The sequence below is a fragment of the Argentina silus genome, assembly GCF_951799395.1.
Source record: "Argentina silus genome assembly, chromosome: 11".
In the NCBI taxonomy this organism is placed as follows: Eukaryota; Metazoa; Chordata; class Actinopteri; order Argentiniformes; family Argentinidae; genus Argentina; species Argentina silus.
In genome coordinates, this window is record NC_139665.1 from 17,735,775 (window position 1) to 17,758,434 (window position 22,660).

The 22,660-nt window shown below is 46.2% G+C and overlaps 1 protein-coding gene across 3 annotated transcripts in view; it reads left to right on the forward strand.

The window, feature by feature from the left end:
- Nucleotides 1-18,831, forward strand: part of LOC310812058 (triple functional domain protein-like) — a 56,766-nt gene extending 37,935 nt beyond the window's left edge. The window contains exons 16-51 of one of the 3 annotated variants that reach the window (XM_083680457.1): nt 324-433; nt 645-714; nt 823-912; nt 1,010-1,102; nt 1,268-1,379; nt 1,478-1,668; nt 1,987-2,088; nt 3,361-3,390; nt 3,637-3,779; nt 3,921-4,020; nt 4,193-4,436; nt 4,594-4,701; nt 4,875-5,068; nt 5,297-5,467; nt 8,569-8,664; nt 8,746-8,894; nt 9,037-9,103; nt 9,198-9,301; nt 9,387-9,456; nt 9,633-9,722; nt 9,830-9,922; nt 10,063-10,113; nt 10,248-10,325; nt 10,428-10,619; nt 10,774-10,954; nt 11,076-11,345; nt 11,467-12,035; nt 13,085-13,332; nt 13,515-13,656; nt 13,913-13,940; nt 14,057-14,219; nt 14,326-14,447; nt 14,611-14,689; nt 14,788-14,988; nt 15,140-15,278; nt 15,564-18,831. In XM_083680457.1, coding sequence (XP_083536583.1) covers nt 324-433; nt 645-714; nt 823-912; nt 1,010-1,102; nt 1,268-1,379; nt 1,478-1,668; nt 1,987-2,088; nt 3,361-3,390; nt 3,637-3,779; nt 3,921-4,020; nt 4,193-4,436; nt 4,594-4,701; nt 4,875-5,068; nt 5,297-5,467; nt 8,569-8,664; nt 8,746-8,894; nt 9,037-9,103; nt 9,198-9,301; nt 9,387-9,456; nt 9,633-9,722; nt 9,830-9,922; nt 10,063-10,113; nt 10,248-10,325; nt 10,428-10,619; nt 10,774-10,954; nt 11,076-11,345; nt 11,467-12,035; nt 13,085-13,332; nt 13,515-13,656; nt 13,913-13,940; nt 14,057-14,219; nt 14,326-14,447; nt 14,611-14,689; nt 14,788-14,988; nt 15,140-15,278; nt 15,564-16,121 — 5,448 coding nt within the window. In that variant the 3' untranslated portion in view covers nt 16,122-18,831. The remainder of the gene's footprint in view (nt 1-323; nt 434-644; nt 715-822; nt 913-1,009; nt 1,103-1,267; nt 1,380-1,477; nt 1,669-1,986; nt 2,089-3,360; nt 3,391-3,636; nt 3,780-3,920; nt 4,021-4,192; nt 4,437-4,593; nt 4,702-4,874; nt 5,069-5,296; nt 5,468-8,568; nt 8,665-8,745; nt 8,895-9,036; nt 9,104-9,197; nt 9,302-9,386; nt 9,457-9,632; nt 9,723-9,829; nt 9,923-10,062; nt 10,114-10,247; nt 10,326-10,427; nt 10,620-10,773; nt 10,955-11,075; nt 11,346-11,466; nt 12,036-13,084; nt 13,333-13,514; nt 13,657-13,912; nt 13,941-14,056; nt 14,220-14,325; nt 14,448-14,610; nt 14,690-14,787; nt 14,989-15,139; nt 15,279-15,563) is intronic. The other 2 variants (XM_083680458.1, XM_083680459.1) reach the window with 2 other exon arrangements.
- Nucleotides 18,832-22,660: the final 3,829 nt, after the last annotated feature.

Consider the following 22,660-nt stretch of genomic DNA (forward strand, 5'->3'; position numbering starts at 1 on the left):
TACTCTCTGCCCAAGCAAGCAAGCACGGGGTTCTTCCTAAGAGTGTCACAGTGGTACATTGCTGCTCTGCTCAGTGTCTGGCGCCACCTTGTGGGGGATTACAGTATTTAGTTCCTTTTCTTATCTGTTATTAGAGATAATTAATGATACATGACACAAACAATGCAAGTATTACTATTTTCTATTTTATTTTATATAGTTTATCTATCTATCTATTTTTTTTACTCAAACATGTTCCCAGAACAAAATGCCTTCAAAAACAAAACGCTGTCAATAAGGTTGACAGACAACGTGGTCTGACCTTGTCTCTCTGCCCTCTCCAGACCTACCTGTGGGAGATGACCAGTGGGGTAGAGGAGATTCCTCCTGGCATCATCAACAAGGAGCACATCATCTTTGGCAACATGCAGGACCTCTATGAGTTCCACCACAAGTGAGTCACTCACCCCTGTACAGGCAGACACAGGCAAAAAAACACAATGCTTCTAATACAAGCTGTGTGTGTGGACTGTACACAGACAGGGGATTCTATTTTTATTTTTTTGTGTGGGACTATTACTATTCTATTACTAAACTATTCCTTCTCTCTTTTTTCCTCCCTTCTCTCTCTCTCTCTCTCTCTCTTTTCTCTGTTGCTTCAACAGCATCTTCCTCAAAGAGCTGGAGAAGTATGAGCAGCTGCCAGAAGATGTGGGCCACTGCTTTGTGACCTGGGTAAGTGTGTGTGTGTGTGCGTGTCTGTGTGTGTGTCTGTGTGTGTGTATGTATGGGCAGGCAAGTGACCTCCATACGGGATTGTAACGTCTCTGTCTGTGTGTCTAGGCCGACAAGTTCCAGATGTATGTTAACTACTGTAAGAACAAACCAGACTCCACCCAGCTCATCCTGGAGCACGCCGGGCCCTACTTTGACGTGAGTGTCCTCCTCTCACATTGGTCAGGACTTCGATTGACAGGTCCTCGTCCAACGTCCAATCACAGCACTGGGTTTTTCTATTGGGGTGTTACAGGAGATCCAACAGAGGCACCGATTGGCCAACTCCATCTCCTCCTACCTGATCAAGCCCGTGCAGAGGATCACCAAGTATCAGCTCTTGCTCAAGGTAACCATAGCAACTCTATCTTGAAAGATAATTGATCTATTTACTCTCGGATGAACTGAGCTATTAGTTTGAAAGGGTTGATGAATTGATGTGTGTGGTGTGTGTGTGTGTGTGTGTGTGTGTGTGTGTGTGTGTGTGTGTGTGTGTGTGTGTGTGTGTGTGTAGGAGCTGCTCACATGCTGTGAGGAGGGTAAAGGGGAGATCAAGGATGGACTGGAGGTCATGCTGAGTGTCCCCAAGAGAGCCAACGATGCCATGCACCTCTCTATGCTGGAAGGTGAGTTACACACCCACACACACACCCACACACTCACATTCACACAGTCATGCAATCCTATTCATGGTGAAATGTTACTTCTCTCTATCCCTCCCTAGGTTTTGATGAGAACATCGAGTCCCAGGGAGAGTTGATCCTTCAGGAGTCCTTCCAGGTGTGGGACCCTAAGACTCTGATCCGGAAGGGCCGCGAGCGCCACCTCTTCCTGTTTGAGATGTCCCTCGTCTTCAGCAAGGAGGTCAAAGACTCCAACGGACGCAGCAAGTACCTCTACAAGAGCAAACTCTTTGTGAGTATGGTAGTCTGTCTCTCTCTCTCTCTCTCTCTCTCTCTCTCTCATGTTCTCTTCCTCTTTTCTCTCTTTCACACCATTCCCTCTCATTCACTCAATTCTGCTCTTTTCTTTTTTTCTTTGACCGCCCCCCCCCTCTCCTTTTGCTCTTCCCTTCATTTTCCGTCTCTCTCCCATCTTCTCTTTCTCTTCGCTCATTCTCACTTCATGTCCCCCCCCCACCCCTCTCTCCCCCTTTTATCTCTGTCCATCCTCTCTCTATCGTTCTGCTGACATCACATGTCTCACCCTCTCCTCTTCTCTCTCTCTCTCCAGGCGTCAGAGTTGGGGGTGACAGAGCACGTGGAGGGGGACCCATGTAAGTTTGCACTGTGGGTCGGACGCACTCCCACCTCCGACAACAAGATTGTGCTCAAGGTACGCCCCCCCCCCCCCCTATTATTTCTCCTCCTTCCTATTTCTCTTTTATCTTTCACCCCTTCTTTTCCCCTTCTTTTCCGAATACCTCTCTATAGTCCCCTGTTTTTCTCTCTCTCTCTCTCTCTCCGGTTCTCCCGCCTGATTGCATGACTGTATTAGTGATGCCTGGTGGATGTGAAGCTTAGTATAGTATCGGTGTCTGTCTTTTTCTATCTCTCTCTTTATCTCCCCCCCTCCCCCCCCTTTCCATCTCTCTATTCTCTTTGTCCTCTGGGGATGGCTCTCTTTCCAAGCGGGTTTCCGTGGGTTCTTGTTCAGCTCGGGTTGTGCGGTCACATGCTGTATGCTGTGTGTCCTGTAGGTGTATATGAATATGATATGTATATGAATATGAAACCCGTTGGCTAACCGTGGGCTAACATGCTTACGCCAACGCCGCTGACATGAACGTTAACCCTTTAACTCCCACGTTTCCACCTACTGCCAAAGCATTCCACTTTCTCTTCAAAGGGATTATAGGCCCACTGTATGCATCTTTCTCCTCCAGAAAAATGCTTTCTTTTTTCGTCTGCTATTATCGACCGCTCACATTTGACCCCTTTCTATCTCCTTACCAAAATCAACCCCTCTCTCTCTTTCTTTCTCTCTCTCTCTCTCTCTCTCTCTCTCTCTATCATCCTCCTCTCTTCTGGCTGCTGAACCAGTCAAAGTGCTGTTCCTGTCAGTTGTTGGAAAAGCATGTTGCCGTCTCCTAACACGTTGATACTGGTTGTTATGATGATTCTGCCCGTGTTCACTACCAAACTAACCAGTACTTCCAAGTACTCATGTGCTGTGTGCATTGTAAATGGTTTCTTTCATTGTCTTCACCAACACAACACACACACACACACACACACACACACACACACACACAGAAACACAGACAGAAACACACACACTACACCCCCTTAACATCCTTAACCTGATATGGAGAGTCAGTTGAAGTAGAAACTCCCATAGATACAAAATACTATTATTAGTATTATCTATATTGTGTATGATATTATTATCTCCAACTCCAGACGAGCTTCAGTCAGTTGTCAGAACCCATCCTATTCTAATGTATAGCACGTTGAATTGGCCTCGACACAAACTGTCAATGTTGTGCGTCTTGTCATCTCGAACCATTGTTCTCATCATAAAACGATGTCCAAATTACCTGTACATTTCTCTAAAAAAAACAAACCAGTAAAAAAAACCCTCTCTATTTTATTATTTTAACCAAAGCCAAGTCAGGGATGCAAACATGGAGCGATGGTGAGTACTGACAAACCCCTGACACAGTCCTCAGCCGCGTCCTAATAGTCTAACGTGGCCTCCTCTCCTTGTCTCCTCACCTGGGACTCACATGGGACTCTAAACATGAGGGATTGGAGAGACTAGGAGAGGAAGCCATTGTAGACTATTTGGATGCACCCTTAGACTAAAATAAGAGTTGTTACGGAGACGTGACCGGGGAACTAACCAATTGTATGACCCCCCTTGCCCCTGGGCCAATCACAGGCCTCGAGCATCGAGAACAAGCAGGACTGGATCAAGCACATCAGGGAGGTGATCCAGGAACGTACCATTCACCTGAGGGGTGCCCTGAAGGAGCCCATACACATCCCCAAGACCACCACCGCCAAGCACCACAAGGGCCGCAGGTACACACACACACACACACACACACAGACACACAGACACACATCCTTAAAAGTTACCATTACCAAACACAAAGCCCGCAAGTTTACACACACAGCACACACACACATTCTTACTGTGTGTGTGTTTTGTCCCTCTATCAGGGACGGAGAGGACCTGGACAGTCAGGGTGACGGCAGCAGCCAACCAGACACCATCTCCCTGGCCTCCCGGACGTCCCAGAACACCCTGGACAGTGACAAGGTGAGCCCCCCCCCACTTCCATTAAACCCCCCCCCCCCCCCCCCCCCCCACCATAATTCAAAAACTCTGAACATTACATTAGGATTGACAGCTACTGTGGGTGTGGAGTGTATTCAACCTGTCTTCCATCGGTATATCTACCGGCCTGTCTTCTCCCCCCTGCTCTCTGCAGCTGTCGGGAGGCTGTGAGTTGACGGTGGTGATCCACGACTTCATGGCCGGGAACAGCAATGAGCTAACGGTGCGCAGGGGCCAGACGGTGGAGGTCCTGGAGCGGTGCCACGACAAGCCTGACTGGTGCCTGGTCAGAACCACGGACCGTTCCCCGGCCCACGAGGGCGTGGTGCCCTGCGCCATGCTCTGCATCGCCCACTCCAGGTCCAGCATGGAGATGGAGGGGATCTTCAACCATAAAGGTGGGTGGGGGTGTGTGTGGGTGTGTGTGTGTGTGTGTCTGTGTATGTGTCTGTGTCTGTGTGTGTGTACGTCTCTCTCTTTACGACTTTTCTCCCCTTTGATTAACTTCTCTCTCTCTTTGCACGTATTATCTCCCTCCCTCCCTCCCTCTCTCAGACACTCTGTCAGTGTGCAGTAATGACTCCATCATGCCAGGCTCCTCTGCCACCCTCCAGCCTGGGCACAGTCTGGGCTCTCACACCTCGCCAGGCCCCAAACGACCAGGTAGCCAATCACATCCATTGCTAATAATTCACCCTGTTTAGGAGAAGGGTTGAAATCCCAAGAATTGAAAAATGGTATCATGGTACTTTGGTACTTTCAATGAAGAATATTCAACCCTGGCAAATGAATTTTAGTTGACTGACTGTGTGTGTGTGTGTGTTTGTGTTTGACAGGTAACACGCTGCGGAAGTGGTTGACCAGCCCGGTGCGGAGGCTGAGCAGCGGTAAGGCCGACGGCCACGTGAAGAAGCTGGCGCACAAACACAAGAAGAGTCGCGATGTGAGGAAGAGTGGCGAGGTCATGGGCAGCTCGCAGAAAGACTCTGACGACAGCGCCGCCACGCCGCAGGACGAGACTGTGGAGGAGGTGAGTGGTACACACACACACACACACACACCTCAATGCCACTTCGCTCTCTCTCTCCTTCTCTCTCTCTCTCTCCTTCTCTCTCTCTCTGTCTGTCTTTGGTGCTTGACAGACAAATTACCTCTCCTTGTGCCAGCCAATGACCTCTTGTCTTTGTGTGTGTGTGTGTGTGTCTGTCTGTGTGTGCTTGTGCGTGTGTGTGTGTGTGTGTGTGTGTGTGTGTTACAGAGAGTCCGTAACGAGGGTCTGTCCAGTGGAACCTTGTCCAAGTCCAGTTCCTCTGGGATGCAGAGCTGTGGAGAGGAGGAGGGGGAGGAGGGGGCAGACTCTGTACCCTTACCCCCTCCCATGGCCATCCAACAACACAGCCTGCTGCAGCCTGATGCACAGGACGACAAGGTGAGAGAGGGAGCAGGGAGGGATGGGGGGAGGGATAGGGGAGAAGAGAACAGGTGGGAAGAGAAGTGGGGACATGGATATAGGATGTGGAAATGAGAGAGAGGGAGAGGAGAGGAAAGGGGTGAGGAAATGGATAGAAGGATGAGAAAAGAGGGGTGGTTGAGGTAGGAGAGGGAGAGGGACTGGGGTAAGAAAGGTTTTGGAAATTGGGAAGGGATTGGTGTGGGTGAAACTAAAGGAGTAGTAGTATCTAAAGTAGATGCCTAGTGGTGCCAATTTTAACTCTAATTTATCTTTCACATTTAAAAACAAAAACACACACACACACACCCTATATCATGTACAGATATATTTTCAGTTGTAATACTCTCATAAATTCTTCTGGCAAAGTGCTGCATCCAGAGCTACAATCAGTTTTTGTCAGAGCAACTTTGTTGTGGCGAGTATAACCAGGTTAATCCTATCCCTGCCACTAAACCAGTTTTGAACAACTTAGTAGGTGAAGTCTCTTAGTCATAAATCTTAGTTAAAAGACCCTCTGAAAAAGAATCATCCTTTCTTTTACGGTTTCTCTCTTTATGATTTTAGTTCTGTTTTTGGTTCTATTATCTTCTACAGACACATTACACCCTCATTTCAGTCAATTTGTTCCCCCGATTTTCTGAGCAGGACAGTGTTTTTTGCATGACTCTTGAGTTCCATGCATTGCATTACATTGTATCTCACTAACTAGGAGTTTGTGTTTTTACAAAAAAAAAAGGCATTTTTTGTTTCTCCTCTTTAAACAAACATGCAATGAAGTGCATCAGGTAACTGCACTCACCTTCTCTTAAAAGCAGCCGTTTCTCTGACACTAATTTCTGTTTCTCTTTTGTTTTGTTCCTGACTGTATCGTTTGCTGTTTGCCACACCGCAGCATTACCTTGATTTGTGTCCTGTCTTTGCTTTGTCTCAGTTTCCATACCTCTCCATCTGAATCCCCCTCTCCCCCCCCTCCCCCACTTGACACTTACTTCAGTTCTCTCTCCTTTTTCCCCCTCTCCGGTTTCTCTACAGTAGCTTTAGTTCCTGGTTGCAAAAACTTTTCTATTTTTCGTTTGGTTCCTGTGAACATTATTTGAAAGGACAACAGAATTGAAACACCCTTCCTCTCTAGTTCTTTCTCTTCTGAGGCGAAGGCCACTCTTCCAAACCTCACTGAAACCACTCTTCCAAACCTCTCTGAAAAGTTCTTAGTCCCCCCCCACACACACACTTTACTCTCTCTCTTGGTCTCTAAGCGCTACACTCAAACCTGCTCTCTGTTCTTAGTATCTCCAGTGGTTTATCCAACTATAGAAGCTGTCCCCCCTCACCATTGCTCTTCGACTTTTTTGTTATTTTAAATTGATCATCATCGGCCTAATTCCTTCTATACACAGCATTTAGCTACCCTGTCATATCAGGTCAGTGATAGCATCTAAGAAAGGAAGGAGGCTAGGAAAGGAAGGAAGGAAGAAGGGAAGGAAGATAGGCGCTATGATAAAAGCACTGGAACACAGCAGTTTGATCCTGTCCATTTCTCCAACTCATTGCAAGGTAGCTCCTCTTTCCGTCGTTTGAGGGCTGCCCAGGGCCGGGTACAGAACAGAATAGGTTGTAGTCCCTGGACACTGATCAAGGGTCAGTTTCATTCGTATTCTTATTGCTAATGGATAAAGGCTAACATTTGTGGTTAGAACTGATCCTAGATCGGTGCCCAAGGGCAGCTTTTAAAGCCAGAGCGGCGTTCCGCGGAACATTCGTACGGAGTCATGTGCCCAATGGCTGAATCTCAGAGCCCTTCACCCCCCATCCCCCCCTCCCCCCCCCCCCCCCCTTCCTCCTCACCCTCACCTCACCTGTCCTTACCCCCCTACCCTCTGTGCGTTAACCTCATTGCCCATGCGAGTAATTGGCATCTAAACGCTGGCGCAGCCAGAAGGTCAGCCACACCTAGACCCTAATTGGGAATGTCTGGAAGCACAGCGCAGCAAGGGTGAGACTTCTCATACACTTTACCTCTTTCTTTTCAACATCACACAATCTCACACACCTCTTATCTTTTGAATCCCTTGTTTCTTTCAAAGCTCATGTCCCATATTCTTTACCTCTTTCTTCACATCTCACCTATTTCTCCTTTTGCTATCTAGCTCTAGACCCACTCTGAACATCATGTTCTCTTTGCATTAGATGTCACTGGATTTTAGATATCATAAACAATCTCTTTCTAATCTCTTTCTTGCAAATCTTCTAAATAGGCCTTTTCAGACTCTTTTTTTTGTTAATCATGCAGATTGGCTACATCCTCAATGTTGAATCTCTTTCTTTGAAATATCACTTTCTCTTTCTGATCAACATTTTCACAAATTAGCAATTTCACATTCATTGAGAATAAAGGATTGAAATACAAAACATTCAGTACAGCACTAACAAAACCAGGTGATCTGCCTGAGCTCCTCAAAGAAGCTCATTTACCTCTCAATGTCCTGGGCAGGAACTAACCTGTTCCTGAAACATCTCATTTACCTCTAGATGTTCTGAGCAGGAACTAACCTGGTCCAGAAACGACCCTGACGACTTATAATATCTGACTTGAATACCGTGTTTTCTTCTAGAATGTTAATTGAATAGTATTTAGTTGTGATCAGTATATACTGTATCAAACCTTGCAATATTGACTTGATCTGATACAAGGCAACATATCACAGTGGAAAGGTAGACAGATGGATAGATTTGTGGTGTACGTTTGAGGATAGATACTCTGAGGATACACTGTAAACTAAGTAAACCGGTAAGTCTATTGATTGTTAGATCTGCTATATGATTGTTTAAAAAATGTCAAATTGTTTAACTGTAGATGGCAAAAAACAGGAATTGTAGCTACTCTCAGACATTTGCTATGTCCTGCAGCTCCACCTAGTGGCAGGAGGAAGAATAATGTTGTACTAACTCAGTTTTAGTCAAGCTAAAGACCAGTTCAGGTAGGGGGGAGTATGCTGGGGGGAATATTCTAATGCTGTTTTCTATCTCCTCCTTCCCCTCCTCCTCCTCCTTGCATCCATCCCTCTGTCCGTGTCCAGACCTCCTCTCGTCTGTCTGTCCGTCCGTCCAGTTCTGAGACCCCCAGTGCTGCAGAGCTGGTGAGCGCCATCGAAGAACTGGTCAAGAGCAAAATGGTAAGAGCACACAGACACACACATTTTTTTTTTTAAATGTCTGATTTACCCCTCTCAATTCACCTCTCTCTCTCCACCCAGGCTCTAGAGGACAGGCCCAGCTCTCTGTCAGTAGAACAGGGGGATAGCAGCTCCCCCTCTTTCAACCCCTCCGATAACTCCCTCCTCTCCTCCTCCTCACCCATCGACGAGATGGAGGAACGCAAGACTGGCTTTCTAAAGAGACGGCAGTACGTGCTAACTATCTCTAGCTCACTATATTCTTTGTAAAGAGACGTCAATACGTACTAACTATCTCCCTATATTCTGTGACTATTGTACTTCAGTACATTGTTGGTGTTCTGACCTTGTGCTGTCCTCTGGTTGTCATAGTTACGTGTTGCTCGAGCTGGTGGAGACGGAGAGGGACTACGTCAGAGACCTGGGACTGGTGGTGGAGGTGTGTGCGTGTGTGCGTGTGTGCGTGTGTGTGTGTGTGTGTGTGTGGGTGGTTAGTTACTCTCTGACTGTGTGTGTGTGTGTGTTTGTTTCAGGGCTACATGACCAGAATGAAGGAGGAGGGTGTACCAGATGACATGAAGGGGAAAGACAAGATCGTCTTTGGCAACATCCACCAGATCTACGACTGGCATAGAGAGTATGCAAGACACATAATACACACAATAATCGTCTGTCATTCTGTACCCTACCGTGTCTGACTGTTCCCTCTCTGCCTGTGTCAGCTTCTACCTGGGGGAGCTGGAGAAGTGTCTGGAAGACCCAGACAGACTAGGACCTCTGTTTGTTAAACATGTGAGTGACCAAACTCAAGGTTACTTCTTCTAGTGTGTGTGCGTATGCGTGTGTGTGTGTCTGTGTCTGTGTGTGTCTAAGGCTCTGTCTCTAATGCTCTCTGTCCTGTGTGTGTATGTGTGTGTGTGTGTGTGTGTGTGTGCGTGTGCGTGTGTGCGCGTGTGTCGTCTCTCCAGGAGCGGAGGCTGCACATGTACATAGTTTACTGTCAGAACAAGCCCAAGTCAGAGCACATCGTCTCAGAGTACATCGACACCTACTTTGAGGTATGCACTGATCCTCTTGGGCTCTTAGCTGGATCTATGTCGTTGGTAGCGACAGTATATCGTCTGCTTGTTTGTCAACCTTTCACCTTTTCCCTCTGCCCTCTCAGGACCTGAAGCAGCGCCTGGGCCACAGGCTACAGATCACTGACCTGCTCATCAAACCAGTCCAGAGGATCATGAAGTACCAGCTGCTGCTCAAGGTGTGTGTGATGTTCTTATATGTACAGTAGGGGGCGCAAGATAACATGATTGTGTTATACTGTAGATGTCACTGTTAGCTTTCATGTAAGTCTGCAGTAATATAATTGCTCGTTTTGTAAATGCTTTTTCTTGCATTTAGGATTTCCTCAAGTTTTCGAAAAAAGCTGGGCTGGATTCAGCGGAGTTGGAGGTAAGAATACATTTAGCTCACTGGTACGAAAGTCATACATTTTGAAGTATGTTTGTGTTTACAGTTGCCTTGTATGGTATGGTATGGTATGGTTCATGAATCCTGTCTGTGTGCGTGTGTACGTGCCTTTACAGAAAGCGGTGGAGGTCATGTGCATTGTACCAAAAAGATGCAATGACATGATGAATGTTGGTCGACTCCAAGGATTTGACGTAAGACTTACATTTATTCTGTTTGTTATTTGAATGAGCAGTCAATGTAACGAGGTAGAGCAACTCATTTGATTTCCTTTCATTCTCTCCCCCTCCCCCCAGGGTAAGATCGTGGCCCAGGGTCGTCTCCTCCTCCAGGACACCTTCCTGGTGTCGGACCCAGACGGGGGTCTGCTGGGGAGGATGAAGGAGAGGAGGGTCTTCCTCTTTGAACAGATGGTCATCTTCAGCGAGCCTCTTGACAAGAAGAGGGGCTTCTCCATGCCCGGCTTCCTCTATAAGCACAGCATCAAGGTACGGAAGGACAGGAGGATGGTGTCAGTCTGATAAGCATCATGCATGTTAGGGGACAGTTGCATAAGATGTTGGTCAGGGCAAATGAGGAAATGGGTCTTATATCGATATATCAATAAACATTAGAACCATTTCTCTCTCTCTCTCTCATCAGATGAGCTGTATGGCACTGGAGGACAGTGTGGACGGTGACCCCTGTAAGTTCGTGCTGACCTCCCGGTCGTCCAATAGCAGCGTAGAATCCTTTGTGCTCCACTCCTCCCATCTAGGAGTCCGGCAGGTCTGGACCCTGCAGATCGGCCAGATACTGGAAAGCCAACGCAACTTCCTCAATGGTACACGCACGCACACACACACACACAGACACACACACTTTATTCTTACGATATGATCATGAATGTACGAATGAATCATTTGTTTTGATAATCATTCTCTCCTTCTCCCCTCCCATCACAGCTCTGACCTCCCCCATAGAGTACCAGAGGAATCACGTAGGGGCGAGCGGCGGGCCGTGTGTGCCCAGCGTGGGAGCTCCTGCCGTGGGTAGCGGCGTCTCTGGTATGGCCCCTGGAGGTGGAGGTGGCTTAGGTCCCCAGGGTGGCCCCATCTCTGGTCCCCAGGGGGGCTCTCGCCGGCCCTCTAGGATCCCCCAGCCCTCCCGTCTGCCCCAGCCCCTACGCCACCACCCTGGGGCCACAGAACCCGAGGGCCCCAATAAGATGTCAGGTAATTCCCCTAAAAAAAGAAACCCAAGGAAACGTGTGTCTGTTGTAAGGTAGAGCGTATGTACTGTACGTTGTAAGGGATTTTGTTCTCGTCCACTGAGTTTTGCTCACTTGTGATCCAGGTTCGTCCCCTCGCCCCGTCCCTCCTCCCTCGCTCCCTCCCTCTGTCTCAGCTGATCCAGGTGACCAGGTGACACCCACAGGGGGGGTGAAGGAGGTCATGGACATCCACAAGGGGTTGAGGGTGCAGGGGAGTCCAAAAGACAAACACCCTAGCCTAGCCTCAGACGATCAATCCCAGATGCCTACCCCAGTGGTTCCTGCTATCCCCCGTGCCACTGTGGTTCCTCTCCCCATGCCTACCACCCCCAAACCCCGCCCTGGCACTGTCTCCCCCATGGCCGTGCCCCTCGCCACCCCTGCCTTCGGCAAGGACGCTCTCCCCCCTCCCCCTCCCAGCCCTGGCCAGAAGTCTGGATCCGGATCCTCCTTCTGGAGCTCCATGCCAGGATCTCCGGCCAGCCGGCCTGGCTCCTTCACCTTTCCTGGGGAGGCGGGTGAGACTTTGGTCCGTCAGAACCAGAACCAGACTCCGTCCCACAGACACTCCACCCACAGCAAGGAGGCAGACCGCATGAGTACGTGCTCCTCAGCCAGCGAGCAGTCCATCCAGTCTACCCAGAGTAATGGGGTAAGAGATCTACCCGCTGACCAGGCTTCAGTGCGACCTAGTCCTACTCCGGACTCACTAACCCTGCACCAGTGGGAGGCCTGTCCTGTCAGCTCTACTAAACCACTATACTACACATTTCTCTAACGAAGCTTTCACCACTCCTCAGTCTCTTAACAACATCTAGATGCTTTAGTAAAGACTTAGTCTCTATTTCTAAAGACTTTCTAATGCGCTCTAATGCCAACTCTCATTTCTACTGTGTTCTACTAATGAAGCTTCTTCAACTCTCTCTAGTCTCTAACAACAACTCTACCGATCCTCTTCTTCTTCACTCTTACAAGGCTTCTTCACTAACATCCTAGCCTCAACTGGCCTGCTGTTCTCTTGGGAAAGGGGGTTGTGTGCCATTTTTTGCAACTGACTTCTAGCGTTTGTGGTATGACGACTGCTGCTACAAACTTTACTGGACAGAGAACCTTTCATATTCTTCTCTAACACTTCTCTCTCCTCCTCCTCTCGACTTTGCCCTGGAGCGAAGAGAACAAAGACGACTGAAACACACACACCCCCTCATCTTCACTCTTGACTACTGACTGCTTCGTCATCTGCTCGTTCGTTCTCTGAGGAGAGAATGCTGCACCTACTTTTTTGTCTCTCACTCACTTTACTTCAGTCAACTCCTCCAGTCTGTTTTGTCTGCGAACTTTCTAACCTCTTCTGAGAACTGTGTGAATCAAAAAGAGGGATAACCTAACCTAACATCACTCACATGGTTGAATGATTATGTATGGATCTCTTTTCCTCTTTTCTCTCTTCCTACACTGCTTTTTGACTGTCCTCCTGCAGCCTGTTATTGATGTGATGAGAAGCATGGCATCTTGGGAGAGACTAGACCTGACTTAACGTGTGCGTGCGTGCGTGTATGTGTGTCAGACCCGGCCTTGTCTAGCCATCCGCAATTGGAAACCCCGGTGTGCACGTGCGTGAGAGAAAGTTTCACAGCACCGTATTCAATACATTCAATAACTTATCATTATTTTCTTTCTACCCCTCTCCCCTCCCTGTAGAGTGAAAGCAGCAGCAGCAGTAGCATGTCCACCATGTTGGTGACTCAGGACTATGTGGCGGTGAAGGAGGATGAGATCAGTGTTCTCCAGGGAGAGGTGGTCCAGATTCTGGCCAGCAACCAGCAGAACATGTTCCTGGTGTTCCGAGCAGCCAATGAACAGGGCCTAGCCGCCGAGGGCTGGATCCCCGGATACGTACTGGGACACACCTCAGCCATCATCCCTGACTGCCCCGACGGAACCATCAAGTAAGACACACTGTGGTTTCCCCTTCTACTATTCAGTGTGACACTACCCCCCAGGGCGAAATATTCATGGTAGAAATTACCTTGAACCAGAGAATTAGAAACACAACCAAGGACTGTACTCATCCAAAACAATATGCTGTAACCGTGGGTAACTAGACGTCTAACAACCTGTTCTGTCCAAGCAGGAAGTCTTCATCCTGGCATAACACCCTGCGCATCCGTAAGAAGTCGGAGAAGAAAGAGAAGGATGGAAAGAAAGAGACCAAGCTAGAAAACGGTTACAGGAAGTCCAGAGATGGCCCAGCGAATAAGGTTTCTGTAAAGGTTGGTCATTCTCCATACTTTAGCCAATCCCACAGTGATGTACATGTGAGAGGGTTGGGTAACTTTGAGCACTACAGAGAACTCCATCTAGCAGGGATGAAGGCATGGGTCACTATGGGATGGAGCATTTCTGTAAAGGTTACTCCATAATCCCGACCCCTCAAAACTCTTTTTCTATTGGTTCTAACAGGTGCTCTGTTGTTGTTGTGTTCCTCTCTGCTCTCTTTGACTTTTGTTTTGTCTTGGGTTTTTTCAGCTTCTAAACCCAAACTACATCTATGATGGTATGTGTTGATTCTTCACCAAAACATTTGTTGTGCTTCTAATAATGTAATGTAATGTAATTTCACCTAAACCTCTCAGTGCCTTTATGTCATCTGACCCTTGACCCCTACTGTAGTTCCCCCAGAGTTCCTGGTGCCCCTGAGTGACCTGACGTGTGACAACGGAGAGAGTGTCACTCTCAGGTGTAAGGCATGTGGCCGCCCCAAAGCCACTGTCACCTGGAAGGGACCTGACCAGAGCACCCTGACCAACAACGGACACTTTAGCATCGCCTACAGGTACACATACTGTGTACACACACACACACACACACATCCTTGAATATGGATAAGAATATTGGCTTTTATACGATGTGGATCAAATATGTTTGCGTGTGTGTGACAGTGAGACTGGTGAGGCGACCTTACGGATAGTGGGCGTGGCCTCTGAGGATGACGGCGTTTACACCTGCGTTGCCACGAATGACCTGGGCAGTGTGACATCATCAGCCAGCCTCAGAGTGCTAGGTGAGAGTACACACACGCGCACACACCTGCACAAATATACACACACACACGTTCTAATATAATATTGATACACACACACACATAGAGTGTGTATAGTGTCTAGTGTACACACACCATTTATTTCCTCTCATGCTGTCCTGTGTTCCCTGTGCTTGTGTCTCAGCCATGTCCAGTGATGGGGTCAGGGTGAGCTGGAAGGACAACTTTGAGTCCCACTACACTGAGGTGGCAGAGCTGGGCAGGTAACTCACCCTCCTCTGAACCTATCCCTATGCTATCTTACAGGCTGATGATGATGATGATGATGATGATGACGACCATGATCTTTCTTCTCCTACAGGGGCCGGTTCTCTGTGGTCAAGCATTGTGACCATAAGGGGACCAAACGCACGGTCGCTGTCAAGCTGGTCAATAAGAAGTTAATGAAGAGAGCCCAGGTCACCCAGGAGCTCAGTCTGCTTCAGAGGCTCCAACACACACACCTGGTTAACCTCATAGACACCTTCGAGACCTCCAGCAGCTACGCATTGGTCCTGGAGATGTGAGTACACACACACACACACCTACACACACACACACACACACTCTTACCAAATGTTTCCCATCTCAGGTAATGCGTATGTGTAGCGCTGGTGGAATAGATGCACACACACTGTTGAACATCGTCATTCAGCTGTGATCTCTCTGTGCAGGGTCGACCAAGGCCGTCTCCTGGACTATATCGTGAGCTGGGGGAATCTCACTGAGGAGAAGGTGGCCTGCTACCTACGGGACATCCTAGAAGCTTTACACTACCTACACAACTGCAGAATAGCCCATCTGGACTTGAAAGTACGTCTGACTCGTCTGACACGACCACAGTAGTAGCATGTTCACTGTACTGGAAATAATACAGTTTAAATTGTGTTTTTATTCCATTATATATATATATATATATATATATATATATATATATATATATATTATAGTATATAATTGTTTTTTGTCTTTATGCATATTTACAGTGTTATATGCACCATACTGGAAATAATAAAGGAAGAAGGTCATATTAATGACAGACAAAAAGAGTAACTTTAGATCCATTCATCCATTTTTCACATCCTTATCTCTCCCCAGCCTGAAAACCTGTTGGTGGCCCACACCTCTTCCGGCCAGCCCATGGTCAAACTTACTGACTTCGGTGATGCGGTCCAGCTCAACAGTGCCCACTACGTCCACCCTCTCCTGGGCAGCCCGGAGTTCGCCGCCCCTGAGCTGGTCCTGGGTGAACCAGTCTCCCTCACCTCAGATCTGTGGAGCCTGGGAGTGGTCACCTACGTGCTGCTGAGCGGAGCCTCTCCCTTTCTAGATGAAAGCTCAGAGGAAACGTGTCTGAATATCTGTCGGCTGGACTTCAGCTTCCCCAGGGACTACTTCCAGGGGGTGAGCCAGGGGGCCAGGGACTTTATGTGTCTGCTGTTGAGAAGCGACCCGGGCAGGCGGCCGCCGGCTGGGGTGTGCCTCCAGGAGGCCTGGGTTCAAGCCGGGATACCGGACGCTGGAGGCAGAGCGGAGAGCTGCCTGGATACATCTCGCCTGGTGTCCTTCATAGATAGACGGAAACACCAGACAGACGCCAGGCCCATCGGGGGAGTACGGAGCTTCCTCCAAAGCCGCCTCCAGGCCCGGGTCTGACCCCTGGACAGAGGGATTCAGAATTGACCCCTTGCCTCTGCCCCTACAGTACCCCAGAGGCACTTGTGTAGATCTCAAAGGCTTAGATAGGTGTTTGAAATATGTAAAAAGTCCACCAAGCCTATCAGAGGCCAAGGTGGAGCTAATACCATATTGCTTAAACCTATCCAATCCTTTTCAGATGTATGCTGTATGAAGTGCCTTGAGGTAGGGGCTAGGGGTTAGTTTGGGGTTGGGCATCTTGAGAAAGAAAAAAGTGGAAATAATGAAGTTCGCTGATCTCATCCTCTTTCACATAGAATGTTTTTTTTGTTTTTTTTTAAGAATCCTGTAGTCCTTCCACTTGTACGAAACTGAGGCCCCAGAGGTCCCAAGCCAATCAGAGCCCTGAGAGAACACAGTTCTCAGCCAATCGACATGATGGATGGAATGATATCACCAGTCTACTGCTGCTTGCTTATTTTCCTCTAACTCAATGAGAGTGGGTGGATCAACCGAGCCACATGCTGGAGCCCTGTGGTGTGGAGGACGGCCCGTGTCCCTACACACAGACAGAGCTTTCAAGAGAAACTGATGCTAAAGGAGAGAGATGTTTCCCCTCCCACTTGTTGCTGATGTGGGAGAGAGACATTTTTGTTTTTTCTGCGCTTTTTGGCCAACTTTGAGACTCAAAGCCTTTTGAGAAACCCCCCCCCCCCCCCCCCCTTTCTTAAAGAAACAATGTATAGGAGAGAGAACTCTGTCCACACCTTTTCAAGAAAGTGTTTGAAAAATTGAAATGAAAAATGGCATTTCAAAAAAATTCATGAAAACACTAATTCGTCGAAAGTTGCTATGCTACTTTGGTTGCCGTAGACGCCAAATCCTGGAATGAATTATCCAGTGACTGATTTCCTGTACTTCATGAGACATTTTTACGCCCAATCAGAGCTTTTCGATTGCTGCGCTTACGTACTTAATCTAAGAAACCATGACAACCATGTTACAAGAAACAATACAGATTCTAACTGCTGCACAGTCCAACCTTTTAAAAGAAACAATAGACAAATTATACATTTTTGCTTTTACTAGAACAAAATTGCGCAGATTTAAATGTTTAAGCCTTACTTTGTATATAGACTTTAACTGCCTTCTGTCCCTGCATTCAAAATGGCCGCCTGCTTTTGAGGACAATGTTGGAGGCGGGACAAAGGAATCCTGCAAATGTAATGTAGATTGCCATGGGGCGACAGAGCTTGAATGGCAGCAGAGATTGCCAATCAGATGGGAGTGAATGAGACTGAGGAAGACAGAATAATGTAAATGCACTCACTGTATGTTATGTTTCCGATTCTTATCATGTGCAATGTTGCGGCTTTAACATTTTATGCAACTATTTATGAAGACATCTGTTGTACCTGTAATAAATATAGAGAAAAGCATGTACTTGGTACTGCAAGCTCTGCTGGTAGTCGTGTTTATATGACCTTTGACTTTATTTGAGTATTATTACTTCCCAGATAACATTTTGGGGTACACAGTCTACATGGCACTTATGAGTAGATTTATTTGATTTGTCACTTTCTCTTTCTTATTATTATTTTTATTATGTACAGTAGTTACTGGTATACCAAAGTTGTTCCAGCGTTATGCACGCTATGTTCTCCAGATCGTGACATTTCACTTTATTAAGTTATACAGTATATATCCCCTAAAGGGGTGTTTACACTTGTTTAACTAGGGTGTGTGGTTTGTTTCATAAGTAAGAACCCTAGCAAGGGGCCTATCAACCACACTCTTGGATTTGGTCCTCTAGAAAAGCAGGGGGTTTCTAAAATCTCCTTCCCATTTCTCCTTCTCGTTCATGGGTCTATACTACCACTGTACGATTTAGAGTTAATTGACTGAAATTTGAACCCTTTAAATTATGTTATTTATGTTCAAAACAATAGATCCTATTTTAGACATGTCTAATGATTAAGTTTGTATTGTGTTGAACACTACACATTTCAAATGACACCCTATATACACTGTGCACTGTGCACTCCTTTCGACCAGCTTTCAGAAATCATTGGAGGAAAAGGTGTCATTTGGGATTTGCCCTTTGGGTGGCACTAGCCTCTAACAAACGTTTTAAATGATTCTGGCATAAACAATACAAGGACCTACAATACACAGATTCTACAGTCATTGTCACTGAATAGGCGATCATCAGAATTGAAACATGAACTCTCTTTTTAAAGCTAGCCTGATAAATATGCTTCCCTTGAAACTTAACATCCCAGGATGGCACCCTGGCACCCATGTCATAATATGACTCAGATAGGCGTATGAGAATGTGTTGTTGCCATGATTACGGTAAGGGAGTGGTACATGAACTACAGTTATGTTGCCTATGATGGAGTCACCTGTATAGTCCCATGCCACGTCCTTTTATTTATTTGTTGTTGTAAAGTTGTACAAAGGCCATTAAAACACGGGAACTTGGACTGGATGCTTGTTTTTCAATCTTGTTTTGTTCTTTAGTGTGTGTATTGTCGTTGTCACAATCTCATGTTTTATACATATGTATTATGATTTTAACATGGTTTTATTTCTGTTTTTTTTTTTTTTACTTTTGCATGTATACGTCTTTGTACAGAGACCATCATAAGTGTTTATGTGATATGTGTTGTACATATTTTCATATTTTTTGCCATCGGTTATTTTGAAATTAAACATATGGATTATACCCCCTGCTGATACTGTATGTTTTATGTGATTGCATCATTTATTTAGGAGTGTGTCAGACAAACATTATTTTTCTGATCAGTTTATGAGTTGTGGTGACAGATGGCACCATCCCTATCTCTCTGGTTCTTGAGAGTTGCCGTGTCTACAGGTATTCATCCTCCAATCAGTGATCAGATGCACCTGATGAGTGGACATTCTGGCCAATCAGAGAATTAATTGACCAAGTAAGTACCAAGAACAATTAATAAAGTCATTGTGGCCCTCTAGGAATAGAACTGTACCTACCTATGGGTTTTAGGGCCATTGATACTGTATCGCTCAACCAAAAAACAATCTTACTGTTGGGAGATGACTGTTGACTTAAACCTGAAGACCACAGACAAAAGAAAAGAAAGACATTACCATATTTTGTATTATTTTCTTTTTCTTCTCTGTCCCTCTGTGTTAGAGTGTCTCTCTATCTCAATCTCTCTCTCTTTCACCAACTTTGCTTCCCACATCCCTCATTCTACAGCACCTTAACAGCTAATCAGTGCTGGATATTACAGTCAATCAGAGGTCTCAAAATTACAGCCTATCAGAGGGCTCAAAATTACAGCCAATCAGAGGGCTCGATATTATAGCCAATCAGAGAGCTGGATATTATTTTTTTCAAATAGAACAATCACTGTCACTAGTGCCACCTTGTGATGGATTTACATAGAATTGTACATTAACATCTGGTGTCCACCAGATATGCAATGCGTTTGACACGTGTTTTTTATGGATACAACATGTAAGATGATTGCATGATTGCAGGATTTCCAAAGGTTCACTTGGCACGGGGCATCTCAAATAGAAACAGTTCCTAATTTAGCGCAAGAAAATGTAAACTTTAATTATTTTTACAAAGCTTGCGCATGCCACACATGTAGTCTGGGTGGGTGTAAGCCTTTAAATAACATTTTCAATGGAAAATCTGGGAAACCACCCCCATGTGTGTATTTTCACTTGTCTGTCCTGATCACTTATAATGTGGACACACAAAAATGGGCTCGTTTGTGCTCACAAGCAAGTAATGTGGGGCTGGTGTAAGTGGTCTAGGATGATAAGCACCTGCAGCCGCATATCAAACATAGACCAGTGATGGCAGCATAGGCCCAGTCTGCGTTGGGTTAGGTGAGCTATGGCCACATCGTCGCTCCGTCATCCATTCACATTAGCCAATCTCTGGAACAATCCAAATGATTCCACCTTGCTCTGACAAACCTAATCCAACCGTGCCAAACTGGAGGACCAATGTCACTTCTCCCTGTGGGAGAACGCCACGATCCTGTGACTCTGAGAGACAGCGATTAGTGAATAAGCCTCGTGACCATACACACCTTCCCAGTGACCACACACTTCCATCAGAATGAAGGATAATTACAATCTATAGCATCATATGGATTACCAAGGCAGCCGTTTGGTTTGTAGCAATGTCGTCTTTTATTCTAATTTCCAATAAACAGAGAATATATCAGTCCCTTATTTGTACAAAATACCTGAACAGGATACAATGGAGATTCATAAGCCATTAAGACATTTACAGAATGAAGCAAAGCACACTATGAATACAGGGGTTGTCTCTCAAAAATGGATAAAAGGTTCATGTATTCTTTTGCATTCCCTGAAGTGTTTTTTTTGTCTTATAATAAACTACTTAAGCAGATCTGAATCCTAACTTGAGAAATGCACAGATTGCACCCCAAACTCGTTTTGCGTAAAAATCATGCATCAACCATGGCAATGGGAGACTTGTGAGACAGTTTGACTTCTATGTTTGTACATCAAGTTAGGATTCATTCCTGTATGGTAAAGTCCCAGTATAGTCAACAGTGATAGTAAAAGAAGAGGATGGAGAGTTACGAAGGCCTTGATGCAGGCTGGACATATACTGTGTGGTAGTTCAGAGACAATAGGCACCTTGCTGCAACATTAGGCTTTTTTATATAACAGAAAAAAAGTCTAGAAAAATGAGCACAACACCAACACTTAATGGTAGGTATTGCATGAGTGCTGTCTTTCACCCATGAGCTTCTATTGCACTACTGTATGTAGATATGTGTAGTAGGCCTTGTTTGAAGTGCCCTCATCCCCTTACTGAATGAACCACTGTCACCACAGTGAATAGGCCCTACAAGGTATTGATGATTAGTTGGTTCGCTGAATCAGTGTTAGTGCTGGGCTGGAACATAAGGCCAGCACCCCTGCATACCGTCAGGACCAGTTAAATGCCCAGGGATGGATGCACTCTGACTTTAAGAGAGAGAGAGAGAGAGGCAGAGGGAGAGGGAGAGAGAGAGAAGTAACCTAACTGATAGTTTACCCCAAACTGAATAGGAATGATTTGAATCATCCAATCAGATTGATAGGAAAAGAACCTTACATAGACAATCTCCAGACAATTCAGTCAGCTTATACATAGTTCACACTCTAAATTCTTGGTTGAGGCGCATGCCGTAAGTCCAGTTTGATAGCTAAAATCAGCTTAGTGTAATACTGTATATATTGTGGTATATTCTTTTTCAATATAAAAGGTCATTTTGTGACAAACAAAAGAGAGACATACAATAGACTCAATATACACACAATCAAATCATGAAATCAATTCTTCTTCATTTGAAACAGTGTTATGAGCAAAAGCATAACACCCCATACATAGTGATCTTTGACCTAGATACAGTGTTAGATCTACATCTTTTCCATAGTTCACATACTTAAAAATAGATATATACTGTATATCCATATGGTTGGACTTCTGTGTATGATTGCATTATAGCACAGTGATTAGAAGCAGAGAATAGTGAGAGAGAGAGAGAGGGAGAGGGGGAGAGAGAGAGAGAGAGAGAGAGAGAGACTCTAAACCAGTCTCTGATTAAAAGGCAAGAATGAAAACCAGCAGAGTTGTGCACCCCTGCCATATAGTGATCCTGAATAGTGAATAACAGTCTAGCATCACACATTCATCACAGGGCTATAGCTTACAGGCTGGATTTGGGGGGGGGAGGGATATACACAGGTGGGACTTTGGGGGGGGTTCAAGCTTTATCCAATCCCTGGGGAGTTTTGCCCTGGCTGACTAAGACCTGGTTGGTTGAGCACGGCACTGGTGAGTCAGGTGAAGTATGTGATTGGTTGACTGGTAGTGTCAGTGATATGTGACTGTGACGTTGCTTAGAGAGAGCTAGTCTGGCCAGGTGCCCGGTAACCCGGTGCTAACCCTATTTAGCGGGGGGGGGGGGGGGGGATCATGTCACACACTTGCCTGGCCAGAAGCTCTGGAGTCACACGCCATCAGGATAGGACAGGGGACAGGCTGGATCCCTATACTTTTACATTCCCTCATCTCCTTTCCTATCCTGGTCTCCTGCTCACTCAGGGGGCAGATCAGAGGGCATGACGACAAGGAGATGACCACTGGTACTCGTCAGCTATAGGCAACATGGTTCAGCCTTGGGGGGGAGGGGGGGAGACATTCTAAAGGGGGGGGGGGGGAGTGGAGTACGGGGACTCTGGAATATAATCCATCCTCCTATCTGAAATACGTTATCATGCGCATTATCATAATACAGCTTTGATTTCATTACACAAGGCTCACCATTTTTCACTTAAGGCATGGACAACTCATTTGACTGCATCTGTTTGCATGGTCAACTTCCATGGTCGTCTGTTGCATGGTCAACTACATTTCAAGTCATTATTTGAATCAACATAAATACAATAAAAAGGTCTAGGAGTGCTTTTGTTGGTTGTGTCTGATTTGTCTTGATGATGTAAGTGCCTGGTGTGGGAACAGTGGTCAATAT